This window comes from Nycticebus coucang, chromosome 22 (assembly GCF_027406575.1).
Source record: "Nycticebus coucang isolate mNycCou1 chromosome 22, mNycCou1.pri, whole genome shotgun sequence".
In the NCBI taxonomy this organism is placed as follows: Eukaryota; Metazoa; Chordata; class Mammalia; order Primates; family Lorisidae; genus Nycticebus; species Nycticebus coucang.
In genome coordinates this window covers 36,342,304-36,370,297 of record NC_069801.1, presented here as the reverse complement: position 1 = coordinate 36,370,297, position 27,994 = coordinate 36,342,304, and the positions used below count along the sequence as shown (strand labels likewise).

The following is a 27,994-nucleotide window of genomic DNA, read 5'->3' as shown; positions in this document are numbered from 1 at the left end:
TAAATCCTTATTAAAATAAAAGATTCTAGATTTACATTTGGCATAGGTAGTTAAAATGTATAAAATAAGTACTGATAGAATGCATCAATGTAAGGCACCTCCCTGAAATATTAGCCACCAGTCCTCACTAACAATCAATTTAGGCGATGAATATCTATGTTGCTCAAGCTGCTAATTGTTAACATATACACATTTAAATAAATCCAAAGAACACACTAAACTTACCATCTCTTCAAGTACCTTTTTTTCTGAGTCAAGTGATCGAACTTGATTTCTTAAAGCCAGAATTTCCTCATCCAGTCTCTGATTATGTTCCTTTGCTTTCTGTAGGTCAATTGCATCTAAAACAGAGAAGAACACCATTTACTCAACTAGATCAAAGTTTTAGTTTTGGGGGTACTAACTCTAAAAACTGTGGAAGTACTATTGCCCAACGGAATCTCACTCTTGTTCAGGCTGGTCTGGAGCTCCTGAGCTCAAGCAGTCCTACAATGTATCTGCACATGTGGCTCTCTTTGCATAGGACAGCTACAAGACTCTTAAGTCTAGTCCTAGAATATTAGGTTCTACCAACCTAATGAAAGAGGACAGAAAATTCTATCTTTCTCATGCCAGAACAATGAGTTGGACTTTTTTTTTTTGCAGTTTTGGGCCAGGGGCAGGTTTGAACCTGCCACCTCTGGTATATGGGGCTAGTGCCCTACTCTTTGAGCCATAGGCGCCACCCTGAGTTGGACTTTTTGAGTGTAGGGTTTCTAGCAAGAGAGGTTCCTGTAGGAAGTGGAATTTTAAAACAGTTGAGCCTATCTTCTAAAAGTGAAATGACCAAGAAAATAAATGTATTAACTTCCTTTCAGTAGTCTCTTGCACACCTCCTATTCCATTACTCCTTATGTTTGTTCTTAGAACAATTCCATGCTGTCTCTTTACTGTAAGTCTTGAAATTGGAAGGTGTAATACCTCAAATTTTATTGATCCCAAATGGAATATAGATATGTTGTTAAACTACATAGTTTTGCTCATACTGGATATTCTCATCCAACCTTTACCCAATACCCTATCCCCAAATCATCTAATGTGTACTTGGTAAACATTCTTTAAACATTTTTATATACAAATAGTAATATACAGATGAAAGATGTGTTAAAAATGGACTCTCACTTATAAGAATGTAGCTCTGGAACAGAGTCCTAGGGAGCATCTCATGCCAAATATTATACTTTTAGTAGCTGGGAAGACAAAGGGCTTGCTAGGAGGAGCTCGAATATTTGGGAAAGGTAGGGACACTTGGAAGACTCAGGGAAGCAGCTACTGACAACTTATTCAAAATTGTTCCAGCATATTCACAACTTTACTGTTATACTAGTATATATCAGATCATAGTAGTCCTGTGGGCACACACATACCCCCATACAAATATGAAAATCCAAATGACATTCTACCACCTGTAATACTCTACAACTTGCCTTGTTCTCTTGATAATATATCATAGACATCTATTCATGTCAGGACACATAGCTCCATAGCTCGTTCTTAATAGCTCCAACGTACTCATTGTACAATTATTTAACCAATCCATTGTTGGTAAGCACATCCTATTTAATTTTACTACCCCTTAAATTATTTTTTATTTATGTTTTTCTTTGTTCTTTTCTTTTATTGAGACAGGGTCTCTTTCTGTCACCCAGGTGGGAATATAGTGACTTCATACTCCTCAATGCAAGCAATCCTTCTGCCTTAGCACCATGAGTAGCTGTGACTATAGGTGTGTGCCACTGCACCCAGCTAATTAAAAAAATTTTTTTTTGAGGCTAGGCATGGTGGCTCACACCTGTAATCCTAGAACTCTGAGAGGCCAAGGCAGGTGGATTGTCTGAGCTCCTGGGTTCAAGACCAGCCTGAGCAAGAGTGAGACCCCCATCTCTAAAAATAGCTGGGCGTTATGGCAGGTGCCTGTAGTCGTAGCTACTTGGGAAGCTGAGGCAAGAGAATCACTTGAGCCCAATTTTGAAGTTGCTGCGAGCTATAACGCCACGGCATTCTACCAAGAGTGACAAAGTATGACTGTCTCAAAAAAAAAAAAAAGATATAGGATCTTACTATGTTGCCCAGGCTGGTCTTGCACTCTTGGCCTTAAGCAATCCTCCTGACTCAACCTCACAAAGTGCTAGGAGTACAGGCGTGAGTCACTGTGCCTGGTCCTATTTACTCCTTATACTTTCACAAGTTCTTCTACGTTCATTAGGATATTGCAATGTCTTTGCCTAATTTTGGAATCAGGGTAACACACAAAAAGTTGAAAGTATTCCCTCTTATTCAAATTCACTATTATTTAGTCTTTAAACATCTATTAGCCTGGAGTTTTCTTTGTGGAAAGATTTTTTTTTTTTTGAGACAGAGCCTCAAGCTGTCGCCCTGAATAGAGTGCTGTAGCATCACAGTTCACAGCAACCTCCAACTCCTAGGCTCAAGTGATTCTCCTGCCTCTGCCTCCCAAATAGCTGGGACTACAGGCACCCGCCACAATGCCCAGCTATTTTTTTTTGGTTGCAGCCGTCATTGTTGTTTTGCGGGCCCAGGCTGGATTCGAACCCGCCAGCTCAGGTGTATGTTGTTGGCGCCTTAGCTGCTTGAGCCACAAGTGCCAAGCCTGTGGAAAGATTTTTAATGACAAATTTAATTTATTCAGTAGATTTAAAGCTATTTCTTCTTGGGTAAGGTTTGTAGTTTGTCTCTGGCAAGAAATATGTCCAGGTCATCAAATAATATTCTCTTATTACCTTTTTATTCTGTAGAAATGTTCTGTCATTTCTTACACTAGTAATTTGTGTCCTCTCTCTTTTTTCCATGACCAATCTTGTTAGAAGTTTACTATTCTTCCTGAAGAATCAGGTCTTGGTTCCACAGATTTACTCTATTGTGGTTCTTCTTTTAGTTTTAGTGATCTTTACTTTTATTTGTCTATCTCCTTTCTTCTGTTTGTCTTGGGTCTAATTTGCTCTTATTATCCTGTTCCTATGATTCTTATTATAGACAGTTTCTCTCCCACCCCCATTTTTCTCTTCCTCTTCCTTCCTACCCTGCTCACCTTATTCTGGGTTTTTAAGATATAAACTGAGATTATGGTGAATCCTTCTCTAATATAAATATAAAGTACTATAAAATTTCCTCTCAGCATTGATTTAGCTACATCACCTAATCATTGATATTATTGTGTTTTATTTTCTTTCAATTAAAAATATTTTCTTCCCTTTTCTTTTTTTTTCTATCATCTCTTCTGAGCTCTTGACTTATCAAAAGATTTTCTAGCCAGGGACAGTGGTTCACATCTATAATCCTAGCACTTTGGGAGGCCAAGTTGGGTGGATCCCTTGAGACCAGCTGGAGCCAGAGCAAGATCCTGACTCTAAAAAAAAAAAAAAACAATAAACAGGCTTGTGGCAAATTCCTATAGTCCATGCTACTTGGGAGGCTGAGGCAAGAGGATCACTTAAGCCCAAGAGTTTGAGGTTACTGCAAGCTACAACGCCACAGCACTCTACCAAGGGCAACAGAATGAGACTCTGTCTCAAAAAAAAAAACACCCAGAAGATTTTCTAATATCCCTTATAATTATTTTCTCTGAAGGCATGGGCTTTTTAGCACCATTTTGTTTAATTTCTAAAGGTTTGAAGATTTTCCAAATATACTCCTGTTACTGATTTTTAGTTTAATTTCATTATGTTCACAGAACATAATTTGTGAGATTTCAGTTATTCCTCACAGATTTATTTTATGGCCCTGGATGGTCTCTCTTGGGAAATGTTTTATGGGTAAATGAAAATAATACATAGTCTGATGAATTTTCTATAAATATCAATTAAGTCTCATTGATTGGTAGTAGTAAGCCTTCTGTATTCTTATTGATTTCTTTCTTTCTTTCTTTTTTTTTTTATTGTTGGGGATTCATTGAGGGTACAATAAGCCAGGTTACACTGATTGCATTTGTTAGGTACCGTCCCTCTTGCAATCATGTCTTGCCCCCAGAAGGTGTGGCACACACCAAGGCCCCACCCCTCTCCCTCCATCCCTCTCTCTGCTTTTCCTTCCCCCCATCCCATGACCTTAATTGTCATTAATTGTCCTCATATCAAAATTGAGTACATAGGATTCATGCTTCTCCATTCTTGTGATGCTTTACTAAGAATAATGTCTTCCACTTCCATCCAGGTTAATACAAAGGATGTAAAGTCTCCATTTTTTTTTAATAGCTGAATGGTATTCCATGGTATACATATACCACAGCTTGTTAATCCATTCCTGGGTTGGTGGGCATTTAGGCTGTTTCCACATTTTGGCGATTGTAAATTGAGCTGCAATAAACAGTCTAGTACAACTGTCCTTATGATAAAAGGATTTTTTTCCTTCTGGGTAGATGCCAGGAATGGGATTGCAGGATCAAATGGGAGGTCTAGCTTGAGTGCTTTGAGGTTTCTCCATACTTCCTTCCAGAAAGGTTGTACTAGTTTGCAGTCCCACCAGCAGTATAAAAGTGTTCCCTTCTCTCCACATCCACGCCAGCATCTGCAGTTTTGAGATTTTGTGATGTGGGCCATTCTCACTGGGGTTAGATGGTATCTCAGGGTGGTTTTGATTTGCATTTCTCTAATAGATAGGGATGATGAACATTTTTTCATATGTTTGTTAGCCATTCGTCTGTCTTCTTTAGAGAAGGTTCTATTCATGTCTCTTGCCCATTGATATATGGGATTGTTGGCTTTTTTCATGTGGATTAATTTGAGTTCTCTATAGATCCTAATTATCAAGCTTTTGTTTGATTCAAGATAAGCAAATATCCTTTCCCATTGTGTAGGTTGTCTCTTTGCTTTGGTTGTTGTCTCCTTGGCTGTACAGAAGCTTTTCAGTTTAATAAAGTCCCATTTGTTTATTTTTGTTGTTGCAATTGCCATGGCAGTCTTCTTCATGAAGTCTTTCCCCAGGCCAATATCTTCCAGTGTTTTTCCTATGCTTTCTTTGAGGATTTTTATTGTTTCATGTCTTAAATTTAAGTCCTTTATCCATCTTGAATCAATTTTTGTGAGTGGGGAAAGGTGTGGGTCCAGTTTCAGTCTTTTACATGTGGATATCCAGTTCTCCCAACACCATTTATTGAATAGGGAGTCTTTCCCCCAAGGTATGTTCTTGTTTGGTTTATCAAAGATTAGGTGGTTGTAAGATGTTAGTTTCATTTCTTGGTTTTCTATTCAATTCCAAGTGTCTATGTCTCTATTTTTGTGCCAGTACCATGCTGTCTTGACCACCATGGCTTTGTAGTACAGACTAAAATCTGGTATGCTGATTTTTTCTTTTTTCTTGCTCTATCAATTATTAAGAAAGGAAGTTCATTTTACAATTAATTGCATTTGTACATTTTTGAAAAGGAGGGTATATCGGGTTCTAGACGTATTTAAAATGAATATATTTATTTTTAATTATTTGTATAGTTATGATTAATACATTCACATTTCATTATGTTATTGATAGTATTTTTATATAGTTAAGCTAGGGTCAGATTAATTAATTCCCACTGATTCCAAGCCTACTGGCTTCCCAGTGAGCAAAAACATGTGAAGTACTATTAAAAATACAGCTCAGCGACTGTAGCTCAGCTGGTAGGGTACCAGACACATACACCGGATCTGGTGGGTTTGAATCCAGCCTGGGCCTGCCAAACAACAATGAAAACTACAACCAAAAAATAGCTGGCTACTTGGGAGGTTGAGTCAAGAGACTCACTTAAGCCCGAGAGTTTGAGGTTGCTGTGAGCTGTGATGCCACAGCACTCTACCAAGGGCGACATAGTGAGACTCTGTCTCAAAAAAAAAATATATTATAAGGTATATTGGCCTTCATGGTCCCAGTAAAATACATATTATTTGTTTTGATCACAGGATTTGAAGTCAGACATATAAGGATCCAAATGTCAGCTCTTTTACTTAATAAGGCTATTACATAACTCACGTAGTCTTGCCACAATTCAGTTTCCTTATCTATGAAATGGGGATAATAATATTGACCACATGGAATTGTGAGGATTAGAGATAATACATGCAAAGTGCCTGGAAGAGTATCTGTCACTTTGTAAGCAATAAATGGTAACAGTAGTAATAATAGTAGCAGCAATAGCAATAACAGTCATATTACTTATTATTGTAATTAAAATATATATTATTTAATACATATTATTGTATATATTAATGTGTTATTATTAAATAAATAGAATGACTTACCATTTTCTTTAAGCTTTATTAAACTTTCTTTCAGTTTCTCAATTTCTAGTTGAGCATCCTTAAGTGAAGAATCTAAAAAAGAAAAAGAAATATTTGTGTAAGAAGCAACTGATTAGTGTACTAATCAAATTTCAAATGGCTCTGTTTAGAATACTTCCTTTCATTTGGCTTACTATCCCTTGAGTTTCTGCATCATTATCAGCTCCTCCAAGAACATTTTCCAGACTTCACTCTTAGTGTTTCTACTGCACTCTCTATTTATCTTTACCTCTCTACCTTCATTTGGGCTATCTGATCTTATAATTGCCTTTCCCTAACTCTTTCCCCCATCATATTCCATGAAGAAGAGATTGGGCTATTACAAACAGTAGAAATAGCTGGAAGTTTTTAACCATAGTACAAGTTTAGTAAAAAGAAATTACACTTAGAAAAAATTAAAATAATTCCTACAATCAACAGTATTTAGAATTTTGCCAATAGCTTTTGGTATTACCCAAGAATTGTAGGAGGATGGCAGAATGATATTTAGGAAGACGTGGCGCTTTGGAATTAGTGGATCAGACTTGGGTTCTCTAATCCAGGTTTTATCCCTTTGCTTCCTGTGGCCTCTTCATCATCATCAGTGATATTCCTGGTGGGTCTCCTATACTGTCAGAATGAAGAACCTCCTAAAAGTAAAAGGCTAACATGAATTTTTTTTTTTTTTTGAGACAGAGTCTCACTATGTCGCCATCACAGTAGGGTGCTGTAAAGTCACAGCTCATAGCAAACTCCAACTCTTGGGATTCTCTTATTTTAAGAGAATCTCTTATTTTATTTTAAGAGATTTTATTTTATCTTATTTTTATTTTTATTTTATTTTATTTTTTTATTTTGAGACAGAGCCTCAAGCTGTTGCCCTGGATAGAGTGCTGTGAGCTCACAGCAACCTCCAACTTGGGGGCTCAAGTGATTCTCCTGCCTCTGCCTCCCAAGTAGCTGGAACTACAGGCGCCCGCCACAATGCCCGGCTATTTTTTGGTTGCAGTTGTCATTGTTGTTTGGTGGGCCAAAGCTGGATTCGAACCCACCAGCTCAGGTGTGTGTGTGGCTGGCACTTTAACCGCTCGAGCCACAGGTGCCAAGTGGGAGTACACATTTGGTTACAATAGTTTGCTTTTGTATATTTTAACTCTAAGTTATAAGGGTGTGCTTCACCTAGAAAGATCTGAATCTACCCATATCCTCCTCCATCTCCCACCTACTTGAATTGCTCTCAGTCTTTCTTCAATATGTTTTGATTATCTAGCTCTGATTTAGTATTGAGTACACGTGGTATTTGTTTTTCCATTTTTATGCTACTTCACTTAGGAGAATGGTCCAAGTCCATCCAGGTTGTCACAAAAGATACTCGGTCACCATTTTTTTATGGTTGCGTGATATTCCATGGTGTACATACTCGTACAACATTTTATTAATTCATTCATGTATTGATAGGCACTTTGTGATTGTAAATTGTGCTGCTATAAACACTTGAGTGTAAGTGTCTTTATGATAAAATTACTTTTTTCCTTTGGGTTAATACCTTAGCAGTGGTATTGCTGGATCAAATGGTAGGTCTACTTTTAGGTCTTTGAGGTATCACCATACCTCCTTTCCATGGAGGATGTACTAGTTTGTAGTCCTACCAACAGTACAGAGTGTTCCTTTCTCTCTGTGTGCTCACCAGTATCTGTTGCTTTGGGACTTTTTGATATGCACCATTCTCACTGGAGTTAGGTGATATCTCAATATGCTCTTGATTTACATTTTCCTGATGATTAGAGATGTTGAACATTGTCTAATGTGCATGTTGGCCATTAGTCTAAGTTCATTTGAAAAGATTCTATTTATGTCTTTTGCCCACTTTTAATGGGGTTATTTGATACTTTCCTACTGGTTGCTTGATTCTTTGTAGATTCTGTTTATCAGCCCTTTATCTGATGTATAACATGCAAATAATTTCTCCCATTCTATAGGCTATTTGCTGTGTTTTTTTGTTTTTTTTTTTTTGAGAGAGAGAGCCTCAAGGTGTTGGTCGCCCTGGGTAGAGTGCCATGGCATCACAGCTCACAGGAACCTCCAACTCCTGGCTTAAGCGATTCTCTTGCCTCAGCCTCCCAAGTAGCTGGGACTACAGGTGCCCACCACAATGCCCGGCTATTTTTTGGTTGCAGTTGTCATTGTTGTTTGGCAGGCCCGGGCTGGATTCGAACTCACCAGGTCTGGTGTATGTGGCTGATGCCTTAGCTGCTTGAGCTACAGGTGCCGAGCCTATTTGCTGTATTGATTGTATCCTTGGTTATGCAGAAATATTTTAGTTTGACTGAGTCCCATTTGGTTAATTTTTGTTGTTGCTGTGATTGTTTTTTGGGTTTTCTTTGTAAAGTGTTTGGCTAGGCCAATATCTATAAGAGATTTACCAACATTTTCTTCTAGAATTCTTATGGTTTCGTGTCCTAGGGTCCTAGGTTTAAGTCTGTTGTCCATTGTGAATTAATTTTTGTGAGTGGTATGAGGTGCAGGTCCTATTTCAGTTTTTTAAACATGGCTATCCAATTTTTCCCATTTATCGAATGGAGATTCTTTCCCCCAGTGTATGTTTTTGTTTGTCAAAGATCAGATGGTAATATGAAGATGGTTTCATATCTGAGGTCTTGGTTCTGATCCATAAGTGTCTCTATTTTTATGCCAGTACCGTGTTGTTTTGATTTACTATAGCCCTGTAGTATATCTTGAAGTCTGGTAAAATGAATTCTTTAATTCCTAGATCCAGGAAGTGTTTAAATTTCCAGTCATTTTATAAATGTTACAAATTTGTTTTAATCAGGATTCAAAAAAGGCCACATATTATAACCAGTTAATAAATCTCTTAAATCTGGCCAGGCGTGGTGGCTCACACCTGGAATCATTGTACTCTGGGAGACTGATGTGGGTGGATTGCTTGAGCTCAGGAGTTCGAGATCAGCTTAAGCAAGAGTGAGACCCCCATCTCTACTAAAAAGAGAAAAACCAGCTGGGCATAGCCACACATACCCCAGCCCCAGCTACATGGGAGGCTGAGGCAAGAAGATTGTTCCAAGACCAAGAGTTTGAGGTTGCTGTGAGATATGATGCCATAGCACCCTACCCAGGGTGACAGAGTGACACTCCATCTCAAAAAAAAAAAAAGAAAAAGAAAAAGAAAGAAAGAAAGAAAGAAACACCCTTAAATCTTTAAAAAATTTTTATATGAATTCTTTTTTATTTTATTAGACAGAGTCTCACTTTGTCACCCTCAGAAGAGTGCTGTGGCATCATAGCTCACAGCAATTCTCAAATCCTTGGGCTTAAGTGATCCTCTTGCCTCAGCCTCCCAAGTAGCTGGGACTACAGGTGCCTGCCACAATGCTGGCTATTTTTTAGAGACAAGGTCTTGCTCTGGCTTAGGCTGGTCTCGAACTTGTGAGCTTAGGCAATCCATCCACCTTGGCCTCCCAGACTGCTGGCATTACAGGCATCTTTTTTATTCTTGAAGAATATTTTTATTATTGATGAAAAATTTTCGTTTTTATGCAAAATTTTGATGTGATACAGGGAAAGCTGGAGAATAAATTAAAATAAAGCCTTTTGTTTACAAAGAATTTGTTGAAGGAACTATAATATTACTACTACTTGGTCAATAAAATAGATAAACCTCTGGCCAACCTAATCAGGAAAAAAAGAGTAAAATCTCTAATATCATCAATCAGAAACAACAAAGACGAAATAACCACAGACTCATCAGAAATCCAAAAAATCCTTAATGAATATTACAAGAAACTTTATTCTCAGAAATATGAAAATCTGAAGGAAATAGACCGATACTTGGAAGCGCGCCACCTTCCAAGACTTAACCAGAATCAAGTGGAAATGTTGAATAGACCCATATCAAGTTCAGAAATAGCATCAACTATACAAAACCTCCCTAAAAAGAAAAGCCCGGGACCAGATGGTTTCACGTCAGAATTCTACCAAACCTTTAAAGAGGAATTAGTACCTATATTACTCAACCTGTTCTAAAAGGTAGAAAAAGAAGGAAGACTACCCAACACGTTCTATGAAGCAAACATCACCCTGATCCCAAACCAGGAAAAGACCCAACAAGAAAAGAAAATTATAGACCAATATCACTAATGAATATAGATGCAAAAATATTCAACAAGATCCTAACAAACAGAATCCAGCAACACATCAAACAAATTATACATCATGACCAAGTTGGTTTTATCCCAGGGTCTCAAGGCTGGTTCAATATACGTAAATCTATAAATGTAATTCAGCACATAAACAAATTAAAAAACAAAGACCATATGATTCTCTCAATTGATGCAGAAAAAGCTTTTGATAATATCCAGCATCCCTTCATGATCAGAACACTCAAGAAAATTGGTCTAGAAGGGACTTTTCTTAAACTGATAGAGGCTATCTACAGCAAACCCACAGCCAATATCATATTGAATGGAGTTAAATTGGAATCATTTCCACTCAGATCAGGAACCAGACAAGGCTGCCCATTGTCTCCATTGCTTTTCAACATTGTAATGGAAGTTTTAGCCACCGCAATTAGGGAAGAAAAGGCGATCAAGGGTATCCATATAGGGTCAGAAGAGATCAAACTCTCGCTCTTCGCAGATGATATGATTGTGTATCTGGAAAACACTAGGGACTCTACTACAAAACTCTTAGAAGTGATCAAGGAATACAGCAGCATCTCAGGTTACAAAATCAACATTCATAAATCGGTAGCCTTTATATACACCAACAACAGTCAAATTGAAAAAGCAGTTAAGGACTCTATCCCATTCATAGTAGTGCCAAAGAAGATGAAATATTTGGGAATTTACCTAACAAAAGACGTGAAAGATCTCTATAAAGAGAACTATGAAACTCTAAGAAAAGAAATAGCTGAAAATGTTAACAAATGGAAAAACATACCATGTTCATGGCTGGGAAGAATCAACATTATCAAAATGTCCATACTACCCAAAGCAATATATAATTTCAACGCACTCCCTATTAAAGCTCCACTGTCATATTTTAAAGATCTTGAAAAAACATTACTTCGTTTTATATGGAATCAGAAAAAACCTCGAATAGCCAAGACATTACTCAGAAATAAAAACAAAACAGGAGGAATCACACTACCAGACCTCAGACTTTACTACAAATCGATAGTGATCAAAACATCATGGTATTGGCACAAAAACAGAGAAGTAGATATCTGGAACAGAATAGAGAACTAAGAGATGAATCCAGCTACTTACCGCTATTTGATTTTTGACAAGCCAATTAAAAACATTCAGTGGGGAAAAGATTCCCTATTTAACAAATGGTGCTGGGTGAACTGGCTGGCAACCTGCAGAAGACTGAAATTGGACCCACACCTTTCACCATTAACTAAGATAGACTCTCATTGGATTAAAGATTTAAACTTAAAACATGAAACTATAAAAATACTAGAGGAGAATGCAGGGAAAACCCTTGAAGAAATTGGTCTGGGTGAGTATTTCATGAGGAGAACCCCCCGGGCAATTGAAGCAGCTTCAAAAATACACTACTGGGACTTGATCAAACTAAAAAGCTTCTGCACAGCTAAGAACACAGTAAGCAGAGCAAGCAGACAGCCCTCAGAATGGGAGAATATATTTGCAGGGTATATCTCTGACAAAGGTTTAATAACCAGAATCCACAGAGAACTCAAACGCATCAGCAAGAAAAAAACAAGGGATCCCATCGCAGGCTGGGCAAGGGATTTGAAGAGAAACTTCTCTGAAGAAGACAGGCGCAAGGCCTTCAGACATATGAAAAAATGCTCATCATCTTTAATCATCAGAGAAATGCAAATCAAAACTACTTTGAGATATCATCTAACTCCAATGAGACTAGCCTATATCACAAAATCTCAAGACCAGAGATGTTGGCGTGGATGCGCAGAAAAGGGAACACTTCTGCACTGCTGGTGGGAATGCAAATTAATACATTCCTTTTGGAAAGATATATGGAGAACACTCAGATATCTAAAAATAGATCTGCCATTCAATCCTGTAATTCCTCTGCTGGGCATATACCCAGAAGACCAAAAATCACAACATAACAAAGATATTTGTACCAGAATGTTTATTGCAGCCCAATTCGTAATAGCTAAGTCATGGAAAAAGCCCAAGTGCCCATCAATCCACGAATGGATTAATAAATTGTGGTATATGTATACCATGGAATACTATGCAGCCTTAAAGAAAGATGGAGACTTTACCTCTTTCATGTTTACATGGATGGAGCTGGAACATATTCTTCTTAGTAAAGTATCCCAAGAATGGAAGAAAAAGTACCCAATGTACACAGCCCTACTATGAAACTAATTTGAGACCCTCACATGAAAGCTATAACCCAGCTACAACTTAACAATAGGGGGAAGTGGGACGGGGGGGGTGGGTAGAGGGAGGGGGATTGGTGGGATCACACCTGTGGTGCATCTTACAGGGGTATTTGCGAAACTTGGTAAATGTAGAATGTAAATGTTTTGGCACAGTAACTGAGATAACGCCAGAAAGGCTATGTTAACCACTGTGATAAAAATGTGTCAAATGGTTTATGAAGCGAGTGTATGATGCCCCATGATCATATCAATGTATACAGTTATGATTTAATAAAAAATAAATAAATAAATAAATAAATAAAAAGAAAAGAAAAATGATCGATCACATGCCATCACTAGCTACTATATCAGCCTAAAAAAAATATATATATATATTACTACTACTTGAGAAATACTTTCATATAACATACATACCTAAAAACAAATTCTGCTGTAAGTGGATGACTCAGGAAGTTACACAGAGGACATGCATTGTTACCATATACAACATTCAAAAAGGACTTGCTAATTCACTTTCCAAAAATCCAAGTATATTCACTGCAGACATCCCTTTCAGTTGATAGGTTAAGATCTACCAGACAGTGCAACTGCTTATCAAACAGTTGCTGTGTGATTGCATTCTGTTATGTCCAAATGTAACTACGAAGAATGCCAGATGTCCTTCCTTTCTTTCAGTATTGTAAGCAGTGGACACTGCTTTTCAAAATACTCACATGGCCAAATGTCTTTCCTTTTTTTCAAAAAAATTGAGTTTACTGAGGTATAATTTGCATACAGTAAAATTCATCCCTTTAAATGTGTAGTTTGAAGAGTTTTGGCAAATATATACAATAGTATATCCACCAACCAAATCAGGTTAGAGAATATTTCCATCTTTCTGAAAGATGTCCACTGTTTGAAATGTATTCTTCACAAAATCTATCCACAATCGGTTTGGCATAATCATTATTATTTTATACATCTCACATTTTTTAAATGCTTATGATTTGAAAATAACATATATTTACTGCATTTGCAAAAGAATCAGTCTAATTTTTCACCATCATAAATTATAAATATAGAAAGGAAGTAAGTAAAATGTGTTACATGTATGCTAAAACAAATTCTAGATAAAACAAAGATTTAAATACAAACAATAATACCATAAAAGTACTTTTAAGATACCCCTAAAATTAGAGGTAAACATTTTCAATAATCTTGTATGAAGAAAAGGCTTTACTCATGGTGTGTGTCACACTTTATGGGGTCAAGACATGATTGCAAGAGGGACTTTACCTAACAATTGCAATCAGTGTAACCTGGCTTATTGTACCCTCAATGAATCCCCAAAAATAAAACAAAACAAAACAAAAAAAAACCTGAAAAAAAAAAAAAAAAGAAAAGGCTTTGCTCATGAAAACCCAGAAAGCATAAAGAACAACTCTGTTAATCTTGACTTAATGAATAAATACTAGTAGTCCTCTATGGCAAAAAACAATGACAACAACAAAATATTTATAACCACCAAAAGGCTCCTATATAGGATACAGTAAGACCTTTTACAAAAAATGAAACAAAGATACAACCCAGTAGAAAAATATATAAAACACTTGAGCAGGTGCTTCACAAAATAGTATTCCAAGTAAGTAACAACAATTAACATGCGAAAAGGTTTCCAACTCCATTAGTCATCAGGGAATGCAAATTAAAGTCACAATTAAATACCACTATACACTCAACATAAAAGGTAGTTAATAAGATGGACAGTACCAAGTACTGGCAATGAATGTGGAGAAACCAAAATCTCATACACAACTGAAGAATGCTTAAATTTACAACTAGTTTGGAAGATCAAAGTAGAACCTGCCCATAACTCCTGGATTCAGTAATTCTGTCATCACAGTCAGGAATATGTAGGTAAGTACATCCTAAGACACACACAAAACTGTTTCTAGCAGCAGCATTCACAATAAACCAAAACTGGAAACAACAAAAATGTCCATCAAAAATAGAATGGATAAATTGTAGGATGTCTATTAATGGAATATTATTAAAATAGAAAGAGTGAACAAACAACTACTACATGCAACATCAGGAATGAATCTCACAAAAATAAGCTTGAGCAACAGAAGCAAACTATAGATGCATACCACCTGTAGTCAAAATTCAGAAAGTATTCAAAGTTAGGACATCTCAAAGCGGGCTTCTGAGATGCTAGAAATTTCTTGTGGTGAGTGGTGCAAAACTTAAGAGTTGTGTACTTTGGGGTAGATATGTTTGTGCTTCAATAAAAATTTCTGGACATTGTAGGAAATGAGGCTGTTTATCAGACTTTCATATGCTTACCTTAAAAGTATTTTTTTTCCCAGTGTGTTCATTTTACACTCTGAGAAAATATCATTACAGTTAAAACATGGTCAGAAATGGCCACCAGAAACCACGGCTTACCTGATTTACTCTGTTCTTTCTCCTTCACTTGCAGTTCCTCAGTGAGCTTTCGGATCTCTTCCTGGGCCATCTCTAACTTCTTTGCTACTTGTACATCTACCTCTAGACAGTTTTGTGATGTTTTATCTTGTTCCAGTTCTTCAATATGAGACTGAAATAGAACTACTGTTAGTAATAAATAGCAAAACTACTTTCATGATATTTTGCTATTTTCTATAAATGTTTTAAAGCCAATAAAGAACAGTAGCAAACTATTTCTTTTTTTTTTTTTATTGTTGGGGATTCATTGAGGGTACAATAAGCCAGGTTACACTGATTGCAATTGTTAGGTAAAGTCCCTCTTGCAATCATGTCTTGCCCCCATAAAGTGTGACACACACGAAGGCCCCACACCCTTTCCTCCATCCCTCTTTCTGCTTCCCCCCCATAACCTTAATTGTCATTAATTGTCCTCATATCAAAATTGAGTACAAAGGATTCATGCTTCTCCATTCTTGTGATGCTTTACTAAGAATAATGTTTTCCACTTCCATCCAGGTTAATACAAAGGATGTAAAGTCTCCATTTTTTTTAATGGCTGAATAGTATTCCATGGTATACATATACCACAGCTTGTTAATCCATTCCTGGGTTGGTGGGCATTTAGGCTGTTTCCACATTTTGGTGATTGTAAATTGAGCTGCAATAAACAGTCTAGTACAAGCGTCCTTATGATAAAAGGATTTTTTTCCTTCTGGGTAGATGCCCAGTAATGGGATTGCAGGATCAAATGGGAGGTCTAGCTTGAGTGCTTTGAGGTTTCTTCATACTTCCTTCCAGAAAGGTAGTAGCAAACTATTTCATTTATGTGTCTTTCTTTAGTTAGGTCAAACCAAATAAAATTAGTGATGTTTGGCTGCTTTTTACTTATAAACGTTCAATGTTGGCTTGGCACCAGTAGCACAGTGGTTATGGCACCGGCCACATACATCGAGGCTGGTGGGTTCGAACCCACCCTGAGCCAGCTAAAAAAAAAAAGAAAAAAAAAATGACAACTGCAAGTAAAAATAGCCAGGCGTTGTGGTGGGCACCTGTAGTCCCAGATACTTGGGAGGCTGAGGCAAGAGAACTGCTTAAGCCCAAGAGTTAGAGGTTGCTGTCAGCTGTGATGCTACAGCATTCTACCAAGGGCAACATAGTGAGACTCTGTCTCAAAAAAAAAAAAAAGAAAAAAAAATTCAATGTTATATGGTTCAACCTAACATATCCCAGAGATTATTTTTATGTGATTATAAAAAACAAAAATTTAAACTTAAAAATGAGTATCATCTTGCAAAAAATAAGAGATAATACTCTTCACTTATATGGTACATTAAATACACTTTTGTTTTCACTTAAAGTATTTCATGGAATTTTAAGTTAGGCACACACACAATGAGGCTCATATCATGTTTAATGATCCTCTTCTGCAATTATTTTCAAAGATTTTAAAAGCTTAGGAATTCAGTCTCAATTATATTTTGCTCTTGATCCCACAAAGAGAATGAAATTACATACATATAATAATTATGTATTATAATTTTTCTAATAGATTAAAAAAAACAAAATACCATCAATATGACAAAACTTTGAACACATTAGCATATTTCTTTGCATAGTTTTTATTCATATACATTATTTACATAGTCACAATACCAGTCTATGTACAAATTTCTGTCTGCCTTTTTTATTTGATAATGTATCAGAAACATTTTCCCACATGTTGTACAGATTTTGTAATAATAGTTTTTAAAGGCTGTTCCAGAGTGGGTATAGTATCACTTATTTAATCATTTAAATATTTAGATAGTTTCTGATTTTGGCTACTGAGCATAATACTGTAACATACAGTTACATCATACATATTTTGCCCTCATCTTGAATTACTTCTCATGGTTAAATTCCCAGTATATACCGTGTTCACAAGATTTATCTGTTAATAAAATTTCTTTCTCCAAATCAAAAAATTAAATTCCATGAAAAAAGTATATTATATTTAAAATAATGTGCTATACTAAAGGACTCCCTAAAAGAGGAGCTCCAAACATATTTGTAAAGAAAAAACATTTATAGTCCCAAAGTGATTTTTTTTTTTTTTTTTTGAGACAGAGTTTCACTTTGTTGAGTACCATGGTGTCACAGCTCATAGCAACCTCAAATTCTTGGGCTCAAGTGATCCTTTTGCCTCAGCCTCCCACGTAGCTGGGACTACAGGTTCCTGCCACAACGCCTGGATATTTTTTTGAGAGACGAAGTCTCACTCTTGCTCAGGCTAGTCTTGAACCTGTGATCTCAGGCAATGTATCCGCATTGGCCTCCCAGAGTGCTAGGATTACGCGCGTGAGCCACGGCAACATTAATTCTGAATGTTAATTCTTAATGAGAACTAGTAACTACTGGCTTGTAAACTTCATTAACTGCTATTGGTGGTGGGAATCCTGTATCTGAAATAATTTCTCTTTTTTTTTTTTGAGACAGAGTCTCAAGCTGTTGCCCTGGGTAGAGTGCTGTGGTGTTATCGCTCATAGCAACCCCCAACTCTTGGGCTCAAGCGATCCTCTTGCCTCAGTTTTTCTATTTTAGAGACGAGGTCTCACTCTTGCTTATTTACTCCCACAGATAAGAGATGGGGTCTTGCTTTTGTTCAGGCTGGTCTTGAACTTGTGAGCTCAAGCAATCCACCCACCTCAGCCTCAAGGTGATTTTTTAAAAATTAAAACATATATTGATTGTTTACATTTAGATACACTCAGTAAAAATTAGCTCCTTTCCAAAGGAGGGAAATAAGTATATTAAAAAGATATCTGGGGCAGTGCCTGTGGCTCAAAGGGGTAGGGTGCCGGCCCCATATGCCGGAGGTGGCGGGTTCAAACCCAGCCCTGGCCAAAAACTGCAAAAAAAAAAAAAAAAAAAAAGATATCTGCACACCCATGTTTTCTGCAGCACTATTCACAAGATTTGGAATCAATCTAAGTCAGGCGTCCTCAAACTTTTTAAACAGGGGGCCAATTCACTGTCCCTCAGACGGTTGGGCAGCACCTGTGGCTCAAAGGGGTAGGGCGCCAGCCCCATATGCCAGAGGTGGTGGGTTCAAACCCAGCCCCGGCCAAAAACTGCAAAAAAAAAAACAAAAAAAAACTATGAACAAATTCCTATGCACACTGCACATATCTTATTTTGAAGTAAAAAATAAAACAGGAACAAATACAATTCACACCGCTTCATGTGACTGCGGGCCGCAGTTTGAGGATGCCTGATCTAAGTGTTCATCAACAGGTAAATGGATGAAAAAAGTGTGGTACCTACACACAATGGAATATTATATAGCCACAAAAAGAATGAAATCTTCCCACTTGCAACAACATGGATGGAACCTGAGAACGTTACGTTAAGTGAAATAGGCCAAGTACAAAAAGACAAATCTCTTCTGTTCTCATTCATGTGTTGGCACTAAATATTTTTAAAAATTGATCTCATGGAGATGGAGTATAGAAGGATAGTTAGCAGAGGCTGGGAAGGGTAGTAGGGAGTGGAAAATAAAGTAGGGATGATTTATGGGTTCAAAAATACAGTCAGTTAGGGTACACTTTAAAATAACTAAAAAAGTGAAATAGGAATGTTTCTTTTTTTTTTTTTCTTTGTAGAGACAGAGTCTCACTTTACGGCCCTCGGTAGAGTGCCATGGCCTCACACAGCTCACAGCAACCTCCAACTCCTGAGCTTAAGGCGATTCTCTTGCCTCAGCCTCCCGAGTAGCTGGGACTACAGGCACCCGCCACAACGCCCGGCTATTTTTTGGTTGCAGTTTGGCCGGGGCCGGGTTTGAACCCACCACCCTCGGTATATGGGGCCGGCGCCTTACCGACTGAGCCATAGGCGCCGCCCGGAAATGTTTCTAACACAAAGAAATGATAGATACCTGAGGTGAAGGATACCCTAATTGCCCTGATTTGATTTAATCCACATTGTGTGCCTGTATCAAAATATCACATGTACCCTATAGATACATACAATTATTATGTACTCATAATTTTAAAAAAGCACAACAAAGTAGTTGTATCCCACAAATAGGATATGAGAATTCTAGTTGCTTCACATTCTCATAAACAGTTTACATACTTAGTCTTTTTAAGTTTAGCCATTCTAGCACATATATAGTGGTACCTCATTGTAGTTTTTAATTTGTGTTTCCTAAAAGACAAATGAAATTAGCATCTTTTTATGTATTTATTTGCCATCCATGTTTCTTTTCTGGTGAAGTCTCTATTTAAATCTTTTGCCCATTTTTCAATTGGATTGCATGTTTTATTATCACTGAGTTGTAACTTATTTACATTTAATTTTTATTCATTTATTTATTTACGATTTTTTAAACCTTTATTTTATTTTATGTTTTGAGACAGAGTTTCACTACATTGCCCTCAGTAGAATGCTGTGGCATCACAGCTCACAGCAACCTCAAACTCTTGGGCTTTAAGTGATTCTCTTGCCTCAGCCTCCCAAATAGCTGGGACTACAGGCACCCACCACAACCCCCGGCTGTTTTTTGGTTGTAGTTGTCATTGTTGTTTAGCAGGCCCAGGCCAGGTTCAAAGCCACAGCTGCAGTGTATTTGGCTGGCACCCTAACTACTGAGCTATGGGCGCCGAGCCTATTTACGTTTTTAGATACAAAGCTTTTGTCAGATTTATAAAAATATTGTCTCTTAACCTGTAGATTGCTTTTCATTTTTGTTACAGTGTCTTTTGAAGAGCAAACATTCTGAATTTTTAGTAAGTCAAATTAATTTTTCTTTTATAAAATGTGTTTTTCACAAAATTATCCAACCCAATGGCACTAAGATTGTTTTGTTCCATAAGTTTTATCTCTTAAGACATAAGAACCATTTTGAGCTAATTTTTGTATATGGTGGGAGTTATGTGTACTGTAAGGCCGAAAATTCCATGTGCTGCCTTGACATCTTTGAATCTCACAAAGCTCCAAAGGCTTAACAGTGAGTTCCTCAGCTCTCACCAGACATGCCCCCACCCAGAGGGAAAGTTTCCCCACCTAGCTTGTTCTCATGTTAGCCAGAGCAATTGTACTCCATCCAATCCTCACGTTAATTTCAGACACATAAATTACTATACATCCTCCCAGGGGAATCAAGAGGCACCTCACCCTCTTGTTACTACAAAGCCTGCCTCCCATAGCCTCTGTGAGTTTACTCTATTCCTAAGAATAAGACCTTGTGGCCCTGCATGGCATGTGGTATCTTCTTCCCCTGGACCATTGAGTATATGTTACTAATAAACTGCTATGAATCTTATCTCTGTCCAGGGTCAGCTGATATGTATTTGGCTATCTCGTAGTATTTAGGTAGGGCACTCATTGCCAATGGGGAAAAGAACCTCATTAATGGTTTTGGGGTCCGAGGGGCATATATGTCTCTCCATTTGTTCTAGCATCATTTGTTGAAAAGGTTATCATTTTCCCATTGAATAAAGCTTTAACCTTTGTTGAAAATTAGTTGATGGTATATCTGTGGGCCTGTTTCTGGACTGTATTGTGGTCCACTGATCTATAGATCTATCTTAATGTCAGCAGTATACTTTCTTTCTTTTTTTTTTTTTTTTTGTTACAGTTTTTGGTTTGAACCCTCCACCTCCAGTATATGGGGCCAGTGCCCTATTCCTTGAGCCACAGGTACTGCCCTCCGATTTGTTTTATAGATTTGATCTCATGAATAGCTCCTCAGTTGATCTTCTCTTCTCCATTTACACTTTGGGTCTTGTTTTTGGTTCTCATTCTTTGATTAATTGCTGTAAAAGTTCCCCTACAGTGTCCACTTCTAAACTGGCCCCTATAGCAACCATCCCTCCACTGTTGCTAGAGTGATTTCTTTTCCCTTTTTACTTTTATTTATTTTTAATTATTATGGGTACACAATATTATAGTTTTATTTATATGGTACATGTGATATTTTGATACAGGCATACAATGTAATAATCAAATCTGGGTAGAGTGATTTTTCTAAAACATAAATCAGATTACATTAACTCTCCTCTTAAAATTATTTAGTGATTCTTTATACCTTCTATAACAAAGTCAATCATTTGTACATTCAAAAATATGTTTATGCCTCTATTATGGTCCAGGAACAACTAGCACGGTCCAAGTGCTGTATCCAAAGTTTTTTTTTTAGCTTAGAATGTGAGCCTTGGCTTGATGTGGTTCCTGAAAATATCTCCAGCCACATTCCTCAGCATTCATTCACTCACATGAACCAGCATGTTCGCATCCATTCTGTGCCCTCTTCTAGGATTTCCTTTCCCAGTTCCTTCATCTAGCTAACATATATTCAACTTTCAAAACACTGCTTAACATCACCTCCTCTGGGAAGCCTTTGGTCACCCTGCCCATCCTGTCTGACTCAACCCTCCCCCCTGAGTTTTCCTCATTGCCTGTACTTTCCTTTAACATGAGACTATCCACACTGATGTACAACCACTGGCTTACCTCTTGCCTCCATTAGTTTGTAAGTTCCTTGCAAGTCCACATCAGGTTGAATTTGACTAGTTTCTACATCTACTATCACAAAGACTGGCATACTTCAAGTTTTCAAGAAATAATAACAATAATGCTAATTAGTAGGTGTAAGGTACTATTCTAGAGCTTTATTTTTTTTATTTTTTTTTCAGAATGGGAGAAGTTTTTTTTTTTTATTGTTGGGGATACATTGAGGGTACAATAAGCCAGGTTACACTGCTTGCAATTATTAGGTAAAGTCCCTCTTGCAATCATGTCTTGCCCCCATAAAGTGTGACACACACGAAGGCCCCACACCCCTCCCTCCATCTCTCTTTCTGCTTTCCCCCCCATAACCTTGTCATTAATTGTCCTCATATCAAAATTGAGTACATAGGATTCATGCTTCTCCATTCTTGTAATGCTTTACTAAGAATAATGTCTTCCACTTCCATCCAGGTTAATACAAAGGATGTAAAGTCTCCATTTTTTTCAATGACCGAATAGTATTCCATGGTATACATATACCACAGCTTGTTAATCCATTCCTGGGTTGGTGGGCATTTAGGCTGTTTCCACACTTTGGCGATTGTAAATTGAGCTGCAATAAACAGTCTAGTACAAGTGTCCTTATGATAAAAGGATTTTCTTCCTTCTGGGTAGATGCCCAGTAATGGGATTGCAGGATAGAATGGGAGGTCTAGCTTGAGTGCTTTAAGGATTCTCCATACTTCCTTCCAGAAAGGTTGTACTAGTTTGCAGTCCCACCAGCAGTGTAAAAGTGTTCCCTTCTCTCCACATCCACGCCAGCATCTGCAGTTTTGAGATTTTGTGAGGTGGGCCATTCTCATTGGGGTTAGATGATATCTCAGGGTTGTTTTGATTTGCATTTCTCTAATATATAGAGATGATGAACATTTTTTCATGTGTTTGTTAGCCATTCGTCTGCCATCTTTAGAGAAAGTTCTATTCATGTCTCTTGCCCACTGATATATGGGATTGTTGGCTTTTTCATGTGGATTGAGTTCTCCATAGATCCTAGTTATCAAGCTTTTGTCTGATTGAAAATATGCAAATATCCTTTCCCATTGTGTAGGTTGTCTCTTTGCTTTGGTTATTGTCTCCTTAGCTGTACAGAAGCTTTTCAGTTTAATGAAATCCCATTTGTTTATTTCTGTTGTTGTTGTAATTGCCATGGCAGTCTCATGAAGTCTTTCCCCAGGCCAATATCTTCCAGTGTTTTTCCTATGCTTTCTTTGAGGATTTGTATTGTTTCATACCTTAAATTTAAATCCTTTATCCATCTTGAATCAATTTTTGTGAGTGGGAAAAGGTGTGGGTCCAGTTTCAGTCTTTTACATGTAGACATCCAGTTCTCCCAACACCATTTATTGAATAGGGAATCTTTCCCCAAGGTATGTTCTTGTTTGGTTTATCGAAGATTAGGTGGTTGTAAGATGTTAGTTTCATTTCTTGGATTTCAATTCGATTCCAAGTGTCTATGTCTCTGTTTTTGTGCCAGTACCATGCTGTCTTGACCACTACAGCTTTGTAGTACAGACTAAAATCTGGTATGCTGATGCCCCCAGCTTTATTTTTATTACTAAGAACTGCCTTAGCTATACGGGTTTTTTTCTGGTTCAATACAAAACGCAGAATCATTTTTTCCAAATCTTGAAAGTACAATGTTGGTATTTTGATAGGAATGGCACTGAATAGGTAGATTGCTTTGGGAAGTATAGACATTTTAACAATGTTGATTCTTCCCGTCCATGAGCATGGTATGTTCTTCCATTTGTTAATATCCTCTGCTATTTCCTTTCTGAGGATTTCATACTTTTCTTTATAGAGGTCCTTCACCTCCTTCGTCAGGTATATTCCTAGGTATTTCTTTTTCCTTTTTTTGGCCGGGGCTGGGTTTGAACCCGCCACCTCCAGCATATGGGACCGGCGCCCTACTCCTTGAGCAACAGGCGCCCCCCCATTCCTAGGTATTTCATTTTCTTTGAAACTATGGTGAAGGGAGTTGTGTCCTTAATTAGATTCTCATCTTGACTGTTATTGGTGTACACAAAGGCTACTGACTTGTGGACATTGATTTTATATCCTGAAACATTACTGTATTTTTTGATGACTTCTAGGAGTCTTGTGGTTGAGTCTTTGGGGTTCTCTAAGTATAAGATCATGTCGTCAGCAAAGAGGGAGAGTTTGACCTCCTCTGCTCCCATTTGGATTCCCTTTATTTCCTTGTCTTGCCTAATTGTATTGGCTAGAACTTCCAGCACTATGTTGAATAGTAAAGGTGACAGAGGACAACCTTGTCTGGTTCCAGTTCTAAGAGGAAAAGCTTTCAGTTTTACTCCATTCAATAAAATATTGGCTGTGGGTTTGTCATAGATAGCTTCAATCAGTTTTAGAAATGTGCCACCTATGCCTATACTCTTCCGTGTTCTAATTAGAAAAGGATGCTGGATTTTATCAAATGCTTTTTCTGCATCTATTGAGAGGATCATATGATCTTTATTTTTGCCTCTGTTAATATGGTGGATAACATTTATGTTTACATTTAACTTGCGTATGTTAAACCAGCCTTGCATCCCTGGGATGAAGTCTACTTGATCATGATGAATGACTTTTTTGATGATAAGCTGTAATCTATTGGCTAGGATTTTGTTGAGAATTTTTGCGTCTATGTTCATGAGTGAGATTGGTCTGAAATTCTCCTTTTAGTTTGGGTCTTTTCCTGGTTTTGGTATCAGGTTGATGTTTGCTTCATAGAATGTGTTGGGGAAGATTCCTTCTTCCTCAATTTTTTGGAATAATTTCTGCAGTACAGGAATAAGCTCTTCCTTGAAGGTTTGATAGAATTCTGGAGTGAAGCCATCTGACCAGGGCATTTTTTGGTTGGAAGATATTTTATTGTTTCTTTGATCTCAGTGCTTGAAATTGGTCTGTTCAGGAGCTCTATTTCTTCCTGGCTGAGTCTAGGGAGAGGGTGTGATTCCAAATATTGATCCATTTCCTTCACATTGTTAAATTTCTGGGCATAGAGTTTCTGGTAGTATTCAGGGATGATCTCTTGTATCTCTGTGGGATCAGTTGTTATTTCCCCTTTATCATTTCTGATTGACATTACTAGAGATTTTACTTTTCTATTCCTCATTAGTCTGGCCAATGGTTTATCTATTTTATTTATTTTTTCAAAAAACCAACTCCTTGTTTCATTAATTTTCTGAATGATTCTTTTGTTTTCAATTTCATTGATCTCTGATTTGATTTTGGAGATTTCTTTTCTTCTACTGAGTTTAGGCTTAGATTGTTCTTCTTTTTCCAATTCCATAACATCTCTTGTGAGATTGTCGATGCGCTCTCGTTCTGTTTTTCAAATGTAGGCATCTAAAGCGATGAATTTTCCTCTCAAAACTGCTTTTGCAGTATCCCACAGGTTTTGGTAGCTTGTGTCTTCATTTTTGTTATGCTCAAGGAAGTTAATGATTTCCTGTTTTATTTCTTCCTGCACCCATCTGTTATTCAACAGAAGATTGTTTAATTTCCATGCCTTTGGGTGGGGTCGAGCATTTTTGTTAGAGTTGAGTTCCACCTTTAGTGCCTTATGGTCTGAGAAGATACAAGGTAAAATTTCAATTCTTTTGATTCTGTTGATATTTGTTTTGTGTCCCAGGATATGATCAATTTTGGAGAATGTTCCATGGGGTGATGAGAAGAACATATATTCTGTACCTTTGGGGTGGAGTGTTCTATATGCGTCTAAAAGCACAGTTGTTCTAGGGTCTCATTTAAATCTCTTATATCTTTGTCTAATTTCTGTTTAGAGGATCTGTCCAGCTCTGTAAGAGGAGTGTTAAAGTCCCCTGTGATTATGGTATTATCAGATATCTTATTGCTCAGACTGAGTAAGGTCTGTTTCAAGAATCTGGGAGCATTTAAATTGGGTGCATAAATATTTAGAATTGAAATGTCTTCTTGTTGTATTTTTCCCTTGACTAATATAAAGTGACCATCTTTGTCTTTCTTGATTTTAGTTGCTTTAAATCCACATGTATCTGAAAATAAGATGGCAACTCCTCTTTTCTTCTGAATTCCATTTGCCTGAAAAATTGTCTTCCAACCCTTGACTCGGAGCTTTAATTTGTCTTTTGCAGCCAGGTGTGTTTCTTGCAGACAGCAAATGGATGGCTTGTGTTTTTTAATCCAGTCAGCCAATCTATGTCTCTTCAGTGGGGAATTCAAGCCATTAACATTTATTGAGATAATTGATAAGTGTGGTAGTATTCTATTCATCTTATTTTGTGAGAGTCCATTGCTTAGTTTTATCTTTCGCATCGGTGTGGAGGTTAGGTTCTGTCCTTTGATTTCTGAGTTCTTACTTTGCTGCTGATCCATTGTGGTGGTCAGTGTGCAGAACAGGTTCAAGTATTTCCTGTAGAGCTGGTCTTGTTGTGGTGAATTTCCTCAATGTTTGTATATCCATAAATGATTTGATTTCTCCGTCAATTTTTAAGCTTAGCTTAGCAGGGTACAGAATTCTGGGCTGGAAATTGTTCTGTTTAGTAGATTAAAGGTAGATGACCATTGTCTTCTTGCTTGGAAAGTTTCATTAGAGAAGTCTGCGGTCACTCTGATGGACTTGCCCCTGTAGGTCAACTGGCGCTTACTCCTGGCAGCTTGCAGAATCTTTTCTTTGGTCTTGACTTTGGACAGGTTCATCACAATGTGTCTTGGAGAAGCTCGGTTAGAGTTGAGGCGACCTGGGGTCCGATAGCCCTCTGAAAGCAGTGTGTCAGAATCTTTGGTGATATTTGGGAAATTTTCTTTTATAATATTCTCTAGTATGGCTTCCATTCCTCTGGGGCATTCTTCTTCCCCTTCTGGAATTCCTATAACTCGTATGTTGGAACGCTTCATAAAGTCCCATAATTCTGACAGTGAACGTTCTGCTTTCTCTCTCTTTTTTTCTGTCTCGTTTACTATCTGAGTTATCTCAAGAACTTTGTCTTCTACCTCGGAAATTCTTTCTTCTGCATGGTCTAACCTGTTGCTGATACTTTCCATTGCATCTTTAAGTTCCCTAATTGACTGTTTCAGTTCCTTCAGCTCTGCTATATCCTTTTTATATTCTTCATATCGTTCATCTCTTATTTGATTCTGTTTTTGGATTTCCTTTTGGTTATTTTCCACTTTATTAGCAGTTTCCTTCATTGTTTCCATCATTTCTTTCATTGTTTTCAACATGTGTATTCTAAATTCCCTTTCTGTCATGCCTAACATTTCTTTATAGGTCGAATCATCTGCAGTAGCTACCTCATGGTCCCTTGGCGGGGTTGTTCTGGACTGGTTCTTCATGTTGCCTGGAGTTTTCTGCTGATTCTTCCTCATGAGTGATTTCTTTTATCTGTTTCCTTGCCCTAATTTTCCTTTCACTTCCTCTTGCTCTTTAAGTTCTCTTCCCTGTGGACTAAGGGTTATAGGACCAGAAGGGTGAAAAGGTTGAAGAGCAAAAAAGGGATGAAAAAAAGGAGGACCAAGCGATAAGAAAAAAAAAAAAGAAAAATAGAGGAAGGAGAGGGGGTGGGTAAAGGGAATATTGACAAAAAGAAGAGAGGCACAGAAATAGGGAGACAGAGCAATATAGGTGTACAGTAGGGTACTTTGACACAACCTTAAAAAAAAACCCACCTTCTGGGGGTACCCAGTTGGGTGGTTCCCTTGAGGTCAGCAGCTCTTTGCTAACCTGATCAGACACAGTACTCCATCTCCACCAAGTAGAGAGGAAAGACAAAAATGCTACAAATCAAACCAAAACAAGCAAACAGAAAACTTTACGGGATAAAATTGGGTGAAAAACCAAATAATAGTGGTAGAAACACTAGCAAAAATGAAGTTCTAGTTATTGAAATAGGCAGCAATGGGAAATTATAATTAAACTAGAAAAATTCAGAAAGAAAAAGGATCTGTATGTAAAAGGTTGAACTTAAAAAACAAAACAACATCAACAACATCAAAATAAACAAAAAAAACCAACCAAACCAAAAAAAAAAAAAAAAAAACCACAACCAAAACCAAAGCAATATGTATATGTTATTGAATAGTGTCTGGGCAACACGTGGTCTTCTGGGGTATGAGATGTTAATCACAGTTCTGATATGACTGGAGGCTGCTGATTTCTCAAACCACAGCAGGTAGACACCCTAAATCTCTCTTCAGCCCACTTAAAAGGCACTTTGAACTTGTAAACTTGCTGAGAAGAAGCTTTCCCAGGAAAGTGCTTGTTGCTGGAATCACAGCTGAAGTGGCTATCCACTTACCCAGTGTGCCAAAACCAGTCTCACTCTGCCCC

General features: G+C 37.5%; 1 protein-coding gene across 5 annotated transcripts in view; it reads right to left on the bottom strand.

Annotated features, from left to right (window-relative positions):
- CCDC30 (coiled-coil domain containing 30) overlaps positions 1-27,994 on the bottom strand; it is a 208,167-nt gene that overhangs the window by 168,521 nt on the left and 11,652 nt on the right. For 4 of the 5 annotated variants that reach the window (XM_053576325.1, XM_053576320.1, XM_053576321.1 and 1 more), the window contains exons 4-6: positions 15,112-15,262; positions 6,270-6,341; positions 226-341 (exon numbers count right to left, since the gene is read on the bottom strand). In XM_053576325.1, coding sequence (XP_053432300.1) covers positions 226-341; positions 6,270-6,341; positions 15,112-15,262 — 339 coding nt within the window. The remainder of the gene's footprint in view (positions 1-225; positions 342-6,269; positions 6,342-15,111; positions 15,263-27,994) is intronic. The other variant, XM_053576323.1, reaches the window with a different exon arrangement.